The 12579-nt window shown below is 47.7% G+C and overlaps 5 protein-coding genes across 5 annotated transcripts in view; 3 read left to right on the top strand and 2 right to left on the bottom strand.

Moving 5' to 3' along the window:
* The window catches only part of LOC126568348 (vacuolar protein sorting-associated protein 16 homolog), a 335612-nt gene that overhangs the window by 244120 nt on the left and 78913 nt on the right, over positions 1-12579 (top strand). The window lies entirely within an intron of this gene.
* LOC126559745 (GATA zinc finger domain-containing protein 1-like) overlaps positions 1-12579 on the top strand; it is a 357373-nt gene that overhangs the window by 170062 nt on the left and 174732 nt on the right. The gene's annotated exons all lie outside the window — the stretch shown is intronic.
* LOC126565824 (von Willebrand factor A domain-containing protein 8) lies at positions 2315-6883 on the bottom strand. Its single transcript, XM_050223070.1, has 3 exons — positions 6657-6883; positions 6154-6581; positions 2315-5932 (listed from the first exon to the last, which is right to left on the bottom strand). The coding sequence occupies exons 1-3, from the start codon at positions 6865-6867 to the stop codon at positions 2315-2317; spliced, it is 4257 nt and encodes a 1418-aa protein (XP_050079027.1). The 5' UTR covers positions 6868-6883.
* Positions 9104-9453, top strand: LOC126562773 (acyl-CoA-binding protein). The gene is given in 1 exon segment (XM_050219359.1): positions 9104-9453. A coding segment is annotated over 1 exon segment (342 nt). The 3' UTR covers positions 9446-9453.
* Positions 10441-12048, bottom strand: LOC126557058 (rabenosyn-5). Its single transcript, XM_050212705.1, has one exon. The coding sequence runs from the start codon at positions 12046-12048 to the stop codon at positions 10441-10443; it is 1608 nt and encodes a 535-aa protein (XP_050068662.1).

Genomic DNA, 12579 nt, shown 5'->3' on the forward strand with positions numbered 1-12579 from the left:
GGGACACACAGTTATAGCACGGTAGTAATTTATATGTCTTACAATTATAACGACTGTCCCGACGACCCGATTTGCGCGACTGACCACATCCTTTTGTAATATAGACACACACGCGCGCGATGTAGTGGTATGCCACAGATACTTGGCGGGAAGAGGTTAGTTAGAACTTTGCTATAGACTCGCTTTCAGTTGAAGAACTACTAATCTATATGAAGAAGCTAGTACATGGTACGAATCATTTTCTTTTTTCTTTTTGCTCAAGAGTGAAGGAACCGTTCGTGGCAGCATGTGGAAAACAAACTTGTTTAACGGTCACAACTCTTCACAAAAAAGCTTAACTCAACCATAATTTCTACAACGACAGTATTTTCTTAAATAAGGGTTTGTTTTGTTGTTGTTGATGTCTTGGAACACCAATTCGGTCCTGTTAATCGTAGCGATTTTGTTGCCCTCCATACATGTATATCGCGTGGTTGTTGTTAGAAATGTACATAGTTAGAAAAATGGGTGAAGGAGATATTCATGTGCCCCGCAATCATTGCCTGAGACTAGGTCGCGGTTAATTATTATTTCAAAAATCCTTCCTTTCATTAATCATTATTTAAAATATCCTTTTCAAAATCCTGACGTAATATGCGGTTTTTCGCTTTATACATCCAACAAAAGACAAAAGACGCACAAAAGACGCGACGCAGACGCATGCGATCGAGTACGTAAGGGACTATAAACAGGTCCGTGCGATCCTTTAGCAATCAGGAACGCAGCACGATAATCACTAGACGTCATCCACATCTGGTTTTTGCTCAGTGCTCAGTGTATTTGTTGTGCTTTATATATTTTGGTATTTTGTTAAATTTTGTTTCACTGATGTATATTCCGTTTTTTTAAGTATTTGTTTTCTCTCATTATTAAATATTTGTAGTTAATATAAAATGCAATAACCACCAACCCCATTGGAGTAAAGATTGTACGTAAATGGGAAACAGTTACGAAATGTTGTACTGTTGCAAAGAAGAAAAAAAAACCCGATAGACATTTTTTTTCATAACAGTTAAATTTTTTTCGTTCTAAAACGGTTATATTTGCATAGCAAAATAAATAAAAAAGCAACAAAAAAAGAAGGTGAAAAAGAAAAGCGAAAATGTGGTGCTGTACGTGGAAATAAGTGAGCAAAAATGTGGAAAATAAATGTTGACTTTGAAGATTGTGGCTATGAGTAGATGTAATATGTTCCATAGCGCAAAGTGGTTATTCGGTTTTGTTGTTCGTTTTCTTTTGGTCGTCCGTATCTTCTCCCGGGGGATGCCCTTCTTCTTTTCGACTACTTCAGAGTAGCTCAGATTTGTGCCAAAATATCACCAGATTTGGTTTGAAAAATTGAACCGACAGTCACGATCTAACGCCTTGCCAATGTGACGGACGCATCAACACCATCATTTATTTCCATCTAGGGTCTACTACGCCTCCTCTGTTCACAGAGCTAATCGTTGTAGTGCAACTATGCCATTGTCGTTTTACATCTTCAGGTAAAACAAAACTTCTGAGTATCCTCTGACCTCTCGAAAGTGGCTAAGGGAGGGTCTTTTTCAGTTGCGAACAGAGCTCTTATCTCAGAAGTAACAGAAGTTCGCCTAATTCGCTTACTTATTAGGCTGAATGAAAAAGTAAAGGGCTAACCAAATTGTTTAATTCGATTTTGAATAGAACAAAACAAGAAAATTGAAGTCTTATCGCTCTTCACAATCTATGTAGCAAATGTGTTTATATTATCGTAACAACACAGCAAAGCATTACGACACTGCTCGGTGTAATTCATTACACACATTATCGGAACACGGGACAACACTCTGGCACATCCATCCGTGTTGCTGGTCATTAAGCAAAGGAAATTGATAAGGTACGGCGTTGTAAAAATAGTATATTATCCATAGCGCAACTATTTTTCTACACATACAGGTATCCAATCACCTTAAAATCACTATCTACATGTTAACCGTTTTTACTGAGGTACGTTTTGTGGGCATACGGTACCTCACTGTACTTTGAGGTTTGCATCAGTGGCGAGTTTAATGGTAAGCGGAGTGAGTGGCTGCGGGGCCAGGGAACCCCGAATCCACAAGAAACTTTCCCCCAGGTCAGCAGATTCAGTGTGATAAAGGGCCTCCAACTTTCATTCCGCTTAGGGCCTCCGAGGGACTAAATCCGCTAATAGGCTTAATGCGTGATAGATTAGTAGAAGAGTAGAGGATATTCAGGAAATTAGGAGAATTTGGCCCATTACCATATACCGAATTAGACCTACCTATATCATTGGCTATTGCAACAACGAAGCAGCAAAGATCTGTCGCATTATCTGCGGCAACTGGTCCAGATCCATGCACACAAACGCTTTACCAGCGGTCATATTTTCCGCCACCACTTTCGCCTCATCGTCTAAACTACCAATGAAGATGACGTACGCCTGCACCCTCGGCGATTGGCGGGCAAGCGCCGTATTTAGCTTCCGGGGCGTAATACCGTACCGGGCCAGATTGGCATCGCTCAGCACGATCACGATCGCTTCGTCACAGTCCTCTTTGGCCAGCTCGTCTACTGCCTGCTCGGTCGCGGCAAGCGTATGGTCACCGCTCCAACAGAACTGCGAGTGCGCATGCATCATCTTGATCGTTTCTAGCCGTCGTTTCGCGTCCTTCGGTGGGTTGTTTTCGTTGACGAACGGGACGGCAACCGCTTCCCCACTGTGGCCAACGATATCGTACCGGATTTTGCCCTCGAATCCATCGAACGCTTCCATTACCATTACGGTCGCTTCTAGCTCACGGTCCAGCCGCCCATCGTAACCGTTGAAGCGATACATCGACCCAGACACGTCCACCACCAGCTTCAAGCGCTTTGGTTTCTCTTGGGGTTGACCCGGTTCCGGATCTTGCTCTGCCCGCTGCTTGTAGATCGCCCTCTCGCCCGTCAAACCCTCGACCAGCTTCGTGTCGTCCAGTTCGCCTGCGCTCCGGTGTCGCTGCCACTGACGCTCACGGGCCCGCGCTTGTAACGCCTGCAACGTGATCCGCAGCTGTTGTACCTGCCGGCGAACCGGCTCCGCATACTGTTCGTACACCTTGTGCTCGTACGGGCTCATCTGAATTTCACGCAGCTTCTCCTCAAACGCTTTACGGTTCATTTCGCGTGCCGCCTGCTTTACCTCTTCCGGTATGTCGTCCTTTTCTGCGTCGGACAGCTGATGTACCTTGTGCCCGGCGTCCAATCGGTACGGTCCACCCTTCCCACCGAGACCAGCCGTATCCCGCCCTCCAGTGCCACCTGCCCACGTGTTGCCACCCACGTGCGGATCATTATTGGGATCAACCTTACCGTGCTTCGGTCCTGCCACGTCCTTCCCACTGTGGCTACGTACCGTTAGCTGAAGTTCGCGCTGGCGTCGCATCGCTGCAATCGCTTCACAACCCTCCGCATACTCTCCGATCGGTAACCCGTGGCGCAGCAGAACCGCCGTCACTTGGTCCAACGTTTCCGGCGCATACCGATCGTAATCCAGCACATTACCAATCACTTCCGCCAGTGCGTCAGCTGGGAAGCGCTCCAAATGGCGCACTATCGCCACGACTTCGCGCGTCGAGTAAGGGTAGTGCAGTGTACCGGCGTCGGCCATTTCGCGCAGCTCCGCAAACGCATCCACCAACCGACGTATCGTAGCAACCGGTACCGATGGACCGTACTGTTGCAGCAAAAACAGTTCCGACTCGGGCAACGGATTGTCTACTGCGTGGCAGGCAAACAAATCACCTAACGCGGCAAAGAAATCATTGCCAAGGAAGGGAAATCCGGGTCGGTTTGCTAGTACAATCATCCGGAAGTCGGGATGGGTGGGTAGGAAGCCATCCGCCATTTTTGTATCGGTGGATGTACTTGGTGGACAAATCTTACGCCCATCGGACAGCAGCATCTCACCATTTTCGACGAGCGTCTTCAGGATGCAGGTCACGTGGACGGGTGCTTTGTCGGCTTCGTCCACCACCAGCACGTGACCGTACCGTACCGCTTTCACCAACGGTGAGTCTTCGTACTCGATCCGTCCATCCCGAACTGTGGCCTGTAGGGTTAGCGACTGCACCGTAGTGTCACGGTGCAACTGTATATACTCTCTTGGACGTCCCATAAGCTGTAGCAAGCGATCCACGATCTTGTTCTTGCCCACACCCTGATTTCCCACCAGCAAGAGATGCTCACCGAGCAAAAAGTCCTGCAGAAGACGCTCCATAAGCCGCAGATGTTGCGGTACATCGTAGAACACTATGTCCGGTATCTTGCTGATCGCTTCCGTGCGATACCGTGGCACACTTGTACGTCCAATTCGTACCGTCTCATCCGTTTGCTCCACCGTAATTGGATTCTTGCTATTATTCGCCTCCTCATTGCTAGGTCCCGTATAGTTTGGTAGACAGCGTCGCATCGCTGTATCGAGCACGTTGCGTGGCAAGCTAGGCATAAACTTGCTCAGGAATGTGGCGTGCAGCAAATCGGCCGCATTTCGATCCTCCCCGTACTGATGCAACCGGCGGGCGATGCGCAAAAGCTGCCGGGTCGAAAGATTCCCAGCAAGCGTCTGCTGTACCGGATCGGAAGATGTGCGGAGATGGTGGGCAACGCGCAGTATCTGCTCCATCGTGTCGCTTATCGGGCCGTACAGTGTGTCCAACACGTGACGTTCCTCTCGCTCGCTTAAACCACGCACCTCGTGGAAAAGGAACAAACTGAGCGTTTCCGCACTGATCCACGCACCGGATGGACCGCCCCGGGCAGGTACCCCGGTACCATCCACACCAACACTTTGGGCCGGTTCTGCCAGTGCGATAATGCGAAAACCAGGATGGATGCGTAGCATCCCGCGTGTCTTTAGGTCTTGGTCGGGTTGGGCAGCTTGCAAGCGATCGTAGCGGTCGTGTGACAGCAGACGTCTACCATCGTACAGCTGGAGTTCGCGATCGTGCACCAGTCGGTGCAGTATACCGAGCGTGCTGTGATGCAACCGATGCACACCATCAAGTACGATCGCATGCCCTGCAAGGGCAGCCATCAATAGTGGCGAATCCTGCCACACAGTGTCACCATTCAGGCGCGTTGTACGCTTCTGCAGCAGATCACGTGCCGTCATGTCCTGGTACAGTACCATCGCCTCCATGTGTTGGTTGTTCAGCAACCGGCACAATTGTTCGGCCAGAATCGATTTCCCGCATCCTTTAGGACCAACGAGACAAACGTCACCAACGGCAATGGTTTGTGCCAGTTCCGCGAGCAGCCCATTCTGATATGACGTTGGTATGAATGGTTGACGTTTGTCTTCCAGCGGGCTAGCGGTTCCTTGTGCAAGTTGAAATTCCGCAATCTTGCTTGACGAGCTCAATCGTACGGTGAGTAGCCCATTGTCCCGTTTGCTAACTTCCAAAATTTCCGCCCCATGCACGGCATCATTTGCACCCGAAAACTTTAGCGATTCCATCAACCCAGTCACGTACGAGCTGCCTTCCTTCGCAAGAAACACCGGGTATGGATAGAATCGTCGCAACAGCTCTTGCTCGGTCAGTGTGCCATTGTTGCGCAAAAGCAGTCCAGCGTAGCGTAGATTATCGATCGGAAAATCGGGCAACAGGGCCGATGCGGATTGGATGCCGTATGCGAACGATACGAGCTTGGTTAGCACTTCTGGACGTTCTAGTGGACCGGCTAGTGCTTTCGCTTCGGTCAGTACCTCTACGTACGGTAGTTCGGGAATATCACGTGCTTGAAAGCGAGAACGGAGCGGTGGATCGAGCGGGGAACCACGGTACCGAGGTACGGGCAGGCCTAGTGCAATGACGCGAAACTTTTCCGACACACGCACCAAACCCCATTTGTCGAGCTGGTCACGACTGAAGCGCTGTTTGTTTGGGAGGGAAAAAGAGAATTCTTTAGTTTTAGTTAATTAATTTAGTTAATTTTGGGTAGCGCCGGGGAAGCTCAACTACCGATTCGCCTCTACATGCAGAGTTTATCAGGCTAAACAATTAGGATTTGCTATCGAAATAGTCAGACTTTCTGCTTTTGACTGGTCTGTTATTGAAATGGTCGAAATTTCTTCCCAAACACCCAATCACTCACCTCCAGCAACGCATCGTAATTTTTGGCCGCTATCAAAAACCTTCCATCCTCCAGATGCATTTCACGATTTTCCAGCAGATTGTTCAAAATCGGCAAAACATTCCGTTCGGTTTTTTCCACCCCCTCGATCAGCAGTATACGGCCCTCGATGGCGGCCCGTACCGCACTCTGATTATGGTAGGAAGCAGTACCATCCAGTATTTCCCGCCGCTGCTTAAGATCGCTCTCGGTCGTGTCACGGTTGAGCAGTATGTACTCGACCTCGCGGCGCGTTAGCTCCGAATACTGCATCACGATCCGGCGCCTCAAACCGCCGGGCCGCCCGAGCAGCAGTATATCCTGACCCAGCTTATCCTTCTGCAACATCCAACGTAGATGGTGTAGGCGCGTTTGAGACAGTGCTGCCTCACCGGTTTCGCTGATGCTGACTGCAAAGATAAGGGAGTCGTTAAATGCTTGCTAGTCCTCGCCAAGAATTGGTTCTCCGATCATTCCACACTTACCATACCCGTTCGGGACCAGTTCGGGACGCAGTGGAACGTCTATTTCTTTCTCCACGTCGTCTATCTGGATGGTACCACCGGTTCTGGTACTGTTGGTTGCGAAGTTCCGGTTCCACGATACACCGGTACTTTCCGCTAACGTCGGTTGCTGATGGGCCAGGATACGTCGGAGCACATTCATGCGCCTGATTGTCTGTACGTTACGCTGCATGATGGCTGGCAACTGGCAACTGGCGGGAGAAGGGAAGGTGGACAACGTTCCGTGGTTAGTTAACGCCAATTAAAGCTGATCCGGTGGTCGGGGTCAAAGTCTGTTTCACTAGTTGCGTGTTCATCATCAGCTCTCGCCACTCGGCAACACACGGCGATAAAGGAAACAGCCGTACAAAGTTTGTTTTGGCAGCTGATTTTGACAGTCCGGCGAGAGCCGAGGGTCCCATCATTTTCTCTTGCTCGCTCCTCCTCTAACCACACGTACAAAATTGTTTATTTATTTGAGAAAGTGTAAAAAATAAGTACGAAAAAATACCAAACGGGTACCAAATACCATTCAATAAAATAAATCCATGAAATTCATAAAAAAATAAATGAAATTAAAGTTTTTTCACAAAATCTATTACAAAAAAATTACAATTAGTTTGGAAACAAAGTTTAATAAGGTCAAATTACTATTAACTGTATGTGATTCAGTAAACCATATAGCCATAATGTCAGGTCCCTGATAAAATGTTAATTTGATTTTTTGTTTCGTTCACATGCTACTTTAGCCACTGACATATGGTTAGACGAGCAGCAAGTTACACCGCTTCTACACGTTTCGTGATTTAAGAGCTATGACGTGCGGCTAGGGCGGCCCGGTGGTATAGGCGACAGCGGGGCCGGTCTTCAAACGGCAGGACCGGGGTTCAAATCCCATCCGGACCGCCCCCCCGTAGTGAGGTCTGACTAACCAACTACGTGGTATCGGCAGTCTAAGCCATTTCGATGGCCGACATGACCTTAGAGGACGTTAAAAGCCAAGAAGAAGACGTACGCCTATGGAGTCTTGGCCTGATGCATAAGTTCGTGATAGTTGTTAAGCGCCACCTTCCCTATCTTATTTTATCAGCTCAGGCTTGAGAACGTCTAGACCCCTTGTCCAGATCGCTTATTCATTTCCAGGAAACTCGGTCTAGGCCTTTCATCCTCAGATTTCACTCCACCTGAACCAGGCAACGAGCTCGCTGTACTCCTCTACGCATCGTGCCGAACGAGTCACTGACGAGCCGCATTCCTGGTGGAGCATGAGGTCCGACATCCTCATCACGTGGTAACCTCAACCATCGTAACCTTTCGGTTTTGACTACCGAAAGTATATCTGCACTGCTAAATAGCTCAGCTAGCTTGTGATTCTTTAGTACCAACCGTCCGGAAATGGCGATGGCATCCTCTGTCTGATTGGTTCACCATCTACCACCTCAAGATCGCCGCCGACAACTGATACTCTACTTCCGAGTCGGGCTCTATTACGGTTACAGCCTGCTATTATTCTTGTATTCAGACCTTTGCAGAGCTTTGCGGAGATTCGCGTCGCGATAATTTCGATACGTGTAGAAATGGCATAAAGCGTTACTTCAACGGTCGTATGATTCGAACCAGATTCATTTGTTTTTTGTTTATTTATAGCGGTATTGAGTCTCTGAGACTACAGAAACCTCTCTAAGCGTCAGATTCATTAGGTTCTAAAAAATTCTATTGTTTCAGATACCCACATAAAATATTAAAATAAATAAAAAACACAACCCTAAATGTTTTACCTTCTCGTATGCAAAATTATTGTGAAATCTGTTCCATTTGAAGCACAAACATTATTTTCAATCTAAATGCAGTCTATTTTTTTAATTTTTACTCCCGTCTAAAAATCACAGCATCTTTTTTTGCAAAATCAAGTTTGCGTATCGTCTGGAGCGGTCTCAATATTTCGTACCGAATTGAAGTACCTATTGAAGCGTTCCACAAACGCTTGGCTAAATTGGCAGCATTCGTATTGACAAAATCTGCCTGTTAAGGCACTACTAAGGCAAATTTGTATTGAAAAACTCCCTTAGCAGTGTTTAGTCAGACAGTTTTGTCAGTAGGGATGTAGCCGTCATCGTCCGCCCTAATTATCTCTCTCTCTCTTTCTTTTTCCCTCTCTATGCGCCATTTTTCTACGTAAGCTTGCACCTGTTCATGTAAAAAGGTCTCTGATCAACCGGTTTGTAACATTCGGTTCGCAGTATTATTCACTGAAGCACGCGGTTTCTGTAGCGTTCGTAAACGACAAGCAAATTGTTGCCGCGTGTTTAAATAAACAGTTCGAAACAGCCGAAATGTCCCTACAAGAGGTACGTATGGGTCTTTTGAGTTTTGTTTTTGCTACCGAGACTTTACCTCGCCCGGTGTAATGAGGTTATCTAGATGGTGGAATGTTGCTGTTAGCAGACAACCGCCGGAAAGGGAGAGCGCAATCTGGTTTTTCTCATTCTGTACGTCTGTATGTGTCATATGTGTAGAATTTCGACAAGGCGGTGGAGGACGTGCAGAACCTGAACGCAACACCCGCGGCTGCCGATCTACTAGAGATCTACGGGCTGTACAAACAATCTACGGTCGGTGACTGTAATACGGAGAAGCCGGGCTTTCTCGACTTTAAAGGAAAATCCAAGTGGGAGGCGTGGAACGGGCGCAAAGGCATGTCCCAGGACGACGCCAAGCAGGCGTACGTTGCGAAAGTGCAACAATTGATCCAGCAGCACGGTCTCAAGTAAGAAGCCAACCGAAAGACCTGCAAAAAAAAAGATCCTGCACACACACACACCCAGCAAGTTGGGTGAATCATTAGGATCAGGACACAAAGGCAGACATGTAGAGTAGTGGTACAAAAACACAACAAAAATGGCCATCTAAGTAAAGATGGCTTTGCGATATTGATTTTAATGGCTTCCGGACATTTTAAGTTTGCTCCCACGACTCGTACCCACCCGCCACGCATCAAGTGGTGGCATTAGTGGATCTGTAGAGCAGGTGGGGCGAAAAAAAAGCACATACACATATGCTCAAAGCCAATATGTACTGTGTGTTACTAGACACGCACAGAAAATGCGTAGTTAGGGACAGGTAATGGTTAATTTAGTGATGCAAATTTTGAATCATGTATAAACTCTATACGATCTGGAACAAGAATCTTTACATGCTGCTTTGCTCTAATATGGTAAATTAATTTCGTTGGATTTTTTGTCGTTTTGCGGTTAAAAAATATATATTTTTAGTTGCTCTCGTTTTGTTACAAAACTGTCGAAAGACGATGATACGGATTTGAAGAATCTTTGTACGATTTGAAAGCTCTTTCTCAAAGAGAAACGCGCACACACATGGTGAAATCTAAATAAAGTACTTGAACTCGAAAAGAAAAACGGGTAAAACTTTGTGTGTGTTTTTTTTAGCTAGAAAAACCGCAAAAAACCGCATTTTTACAGATTTAGATCCGTATACATTGAGCGAATTATAGAATTGTTCGAGCATATTATTAACTCGTCAATAGCGCGCCGAGCGAGCTCGAACGATTCTGTAACTAGCTGAATGTACCAATAAAATCCGTTAAACCCTTATAAGAAAAATTAAACTATCTGTCGGATGATGACATTTTCTCCTCCACCGGGCAGTTGTTTCATTTGCAAATAGTAATATGGTCGTTTTTATTAATGGAATAAATAAAACAAGCTCACCAGCAACTTACCCGGGTGGCGTCATGGCGGCACCCATTTTACTGCGTCTCCGGTTGTTTGGTGGTCTCATCGGCTGGTTCCAACCGCTGGCGATAGTAGAACTCTTGCGTGAGCTCACTTAAATTACGCTCGAGTGTGGCGACTTCCTCGAAGCGAAGTGCTGCCCTCGCCTGTCGTATGTAACCCTTGACGATATTAATCTGATCGATGAGCGGATCGGATGTGATGTTGGCCGTAGGACCGGTTTGCGTACCGGTCCAGTTGTCCATCGTCGAAACAGCCGCACCGTACCGGCCGTTTGTCATTTCCGCCGTCGATGCGGTACTGGAGCTAGAGGAACTTCCGTTCGGTCGGTCATTCAAGCTGCTATCGATGCTTCCACCGGCGGACTGGAGCTCCAGGCGTTCGAATGCTTCCAGCGCTAGCTGTCGCTCACGCTCGATCCGCCGTTCCGTTTCTTGCCGTTTGCGGAGCTGTATCTTTTTGATTTCCTCCTCAACCGGTAATGGTGGGATCGATAGCATCCGCTCCTTGATGTACGAGATGGTTCCAAGCCGGATAGCTTTCTTGAGCGCATCCTCCCGGCTACCGACTGCCGACCGGAGCGTCTGCAAGCTCTTGCTAACATTGTCTAGCTTTTCCGCCGATCGGCCAATTTTTTCCCGCAACGTGGACGCATCCGACAGACGGTAAATTACGTCACCCTCGTACAAACTCGCCAAAATCTTCCGATACATCCCGATGTGGGGTTCAATGTCGGTACGTTCCTTGCGCAGCGCTTCGTAATACTGCCTTACCAACGGCCGCTCGCGCTTCCAGTCCTGCGTTTCCATCCGGATCAGCAGCAACCGCATACAGTGCTCGCACACCCGGAAGTGGGACGATTCGTTTACCGGGGGTGTTGCATCCTCCGGTTCCGTTTGCAATGGTACGCCGGACGCCGGACTGATGGCGGTCGGGTTCACCAGCCGGCCCGCTTCTTCCAGCGTTAGGTATCGGGAACAGCCATCACACATCACCGAACCACACACCCGGCAGTGATGCTGACGGCGCGTAATACCGAAGCTCTTCGCACAGGTCGGACACAGCTTCACCAGCTTACCATCGATCCACGGCACTTTGCTCTGCTCGTGCCGCTTCTTCTGGTCCGGTTCGGTTGGCAACCCATCCAGCAACTTGTCCAGCCGGATGATCAGTTTGTTCGTTTCCGCTGCATACCGTTCCAACCGAGGACTCCGTACCGCCTTGAAGTACGCCATATGCTCGCAGCTGCAACCGATCGGTTGGCTACATCCAGGCTGCAGCAACGGATTATTAATCGTACCGGCGCTACCGACACCGACACCCGACTCCGAACCGAGTCGCGGTACGGACGGCTCGCTACCATCCTGTCCCGCCGGCGATGGTTTCTTCTTACTCTTGGACAGTATGCCCTGCCGAGCGAGGCTAAAAATTTCCTTCAACGATTTTAAAAGGTCCTGCTCCTCGGAATGTTCGTGCTCGACGTGCACCGTGAGACGTTCCGGTGTGCGAAGATCCCGCTTGCAGATGGGACAGAGAAACCCCTCGAGAATTTCCCCATCCGTCGGCAGTAGGAAGGCACCGGAAGATGACTCTTTCTCGTGCATATCAAACGGATTATCCATTTATGAGGGAATGGTACCGAATTTGGTTTACACGCTGGATGATGCGATGCTCCTGACTGGAGAGGAAGAAAAAAAAGGGAAAAAATCCAATTTAAAATTTACAGAGTGTTCCATTCACATAATGGATTTTTAGAATAGGGGAATATTTAAAATATAGAGTGAAATATTGCAGACCATCTAAACAGAGATGAAGATTTACAACTCGAGTGTAGAATTTTGCAATCATCTCTGGTTTTAAAGAGCAGTTTTTAGAACAATTTTTAGAAATAATTTTTGCGACAAAATCCGCTCATTCACTGATAATGATTGGGGAAAGTGCAAACTCCCATACAAAATGTATGACCTATCCGGTTAAGTGGGTGGGTTACAGAAGTAAGGGTGTATTTTTGGTGATTGAAACGAAGGTTAAACCAATATTGCTGCCTTATTTTGGGGCAGCAAAGAACAACTTACCTCATTGTTGTTGCCTTTTAGAAGGCGTTAATTGCTTGGAGGTTCATGGAGTTTCTTCTCCGAACCGGACGTTCACCT

This window comes from Anopheles maculipalpis, chromosome X (assembly GCF_943734695.1).
Source record: "Anopheles maculipalpis chromosome X, idAnoMacuDA_375_x, whole genome shotgun sequence".
In the NCBI taxonomy this organism is placed as follows: domain Eukaryota; kingdom Metazoa; phylum Arthropoda; class Insecta; order Diptera; family Culicidae; genus Anopheles; species Anopheles maculipalpis.

What these genes read in the sequence shown, in the direction of transcription:
- LOC126565824 (XM_050223070.1), bottom strand. Translation starts at nt 6,867, where the DNA reads ATGCAGCGTAACGTACAGACAATCAGGCGCATGAATGTGCTCCGACGT. An exon ending in ACTGGTCCCGAACGGGTATG is followed by an intron (nt 6,582 to 6,656) that starts GTAAGTGTGGAA and finishes TTATCTTTGCAG; the next exon opens with TCAGCATCAGCGAAACCGGT. An exon ending in ATTACGATGCGTTGCTGGAG is followed by an intron (nt 5,933 to 6,153) that starts GTGAGTGATTGG and finishes CCAAACAAACAG; the next exon opens with CGCTTCAGTCGTGACCAGCT.
- LOC126557058 (XM_050212705.1), bottom strand. Translation starts at nt 12,048, where the DNA reads ATGGATAATCCGTTTGATATGCACGAGAAAGAGTCATCTTCCGGTGCC.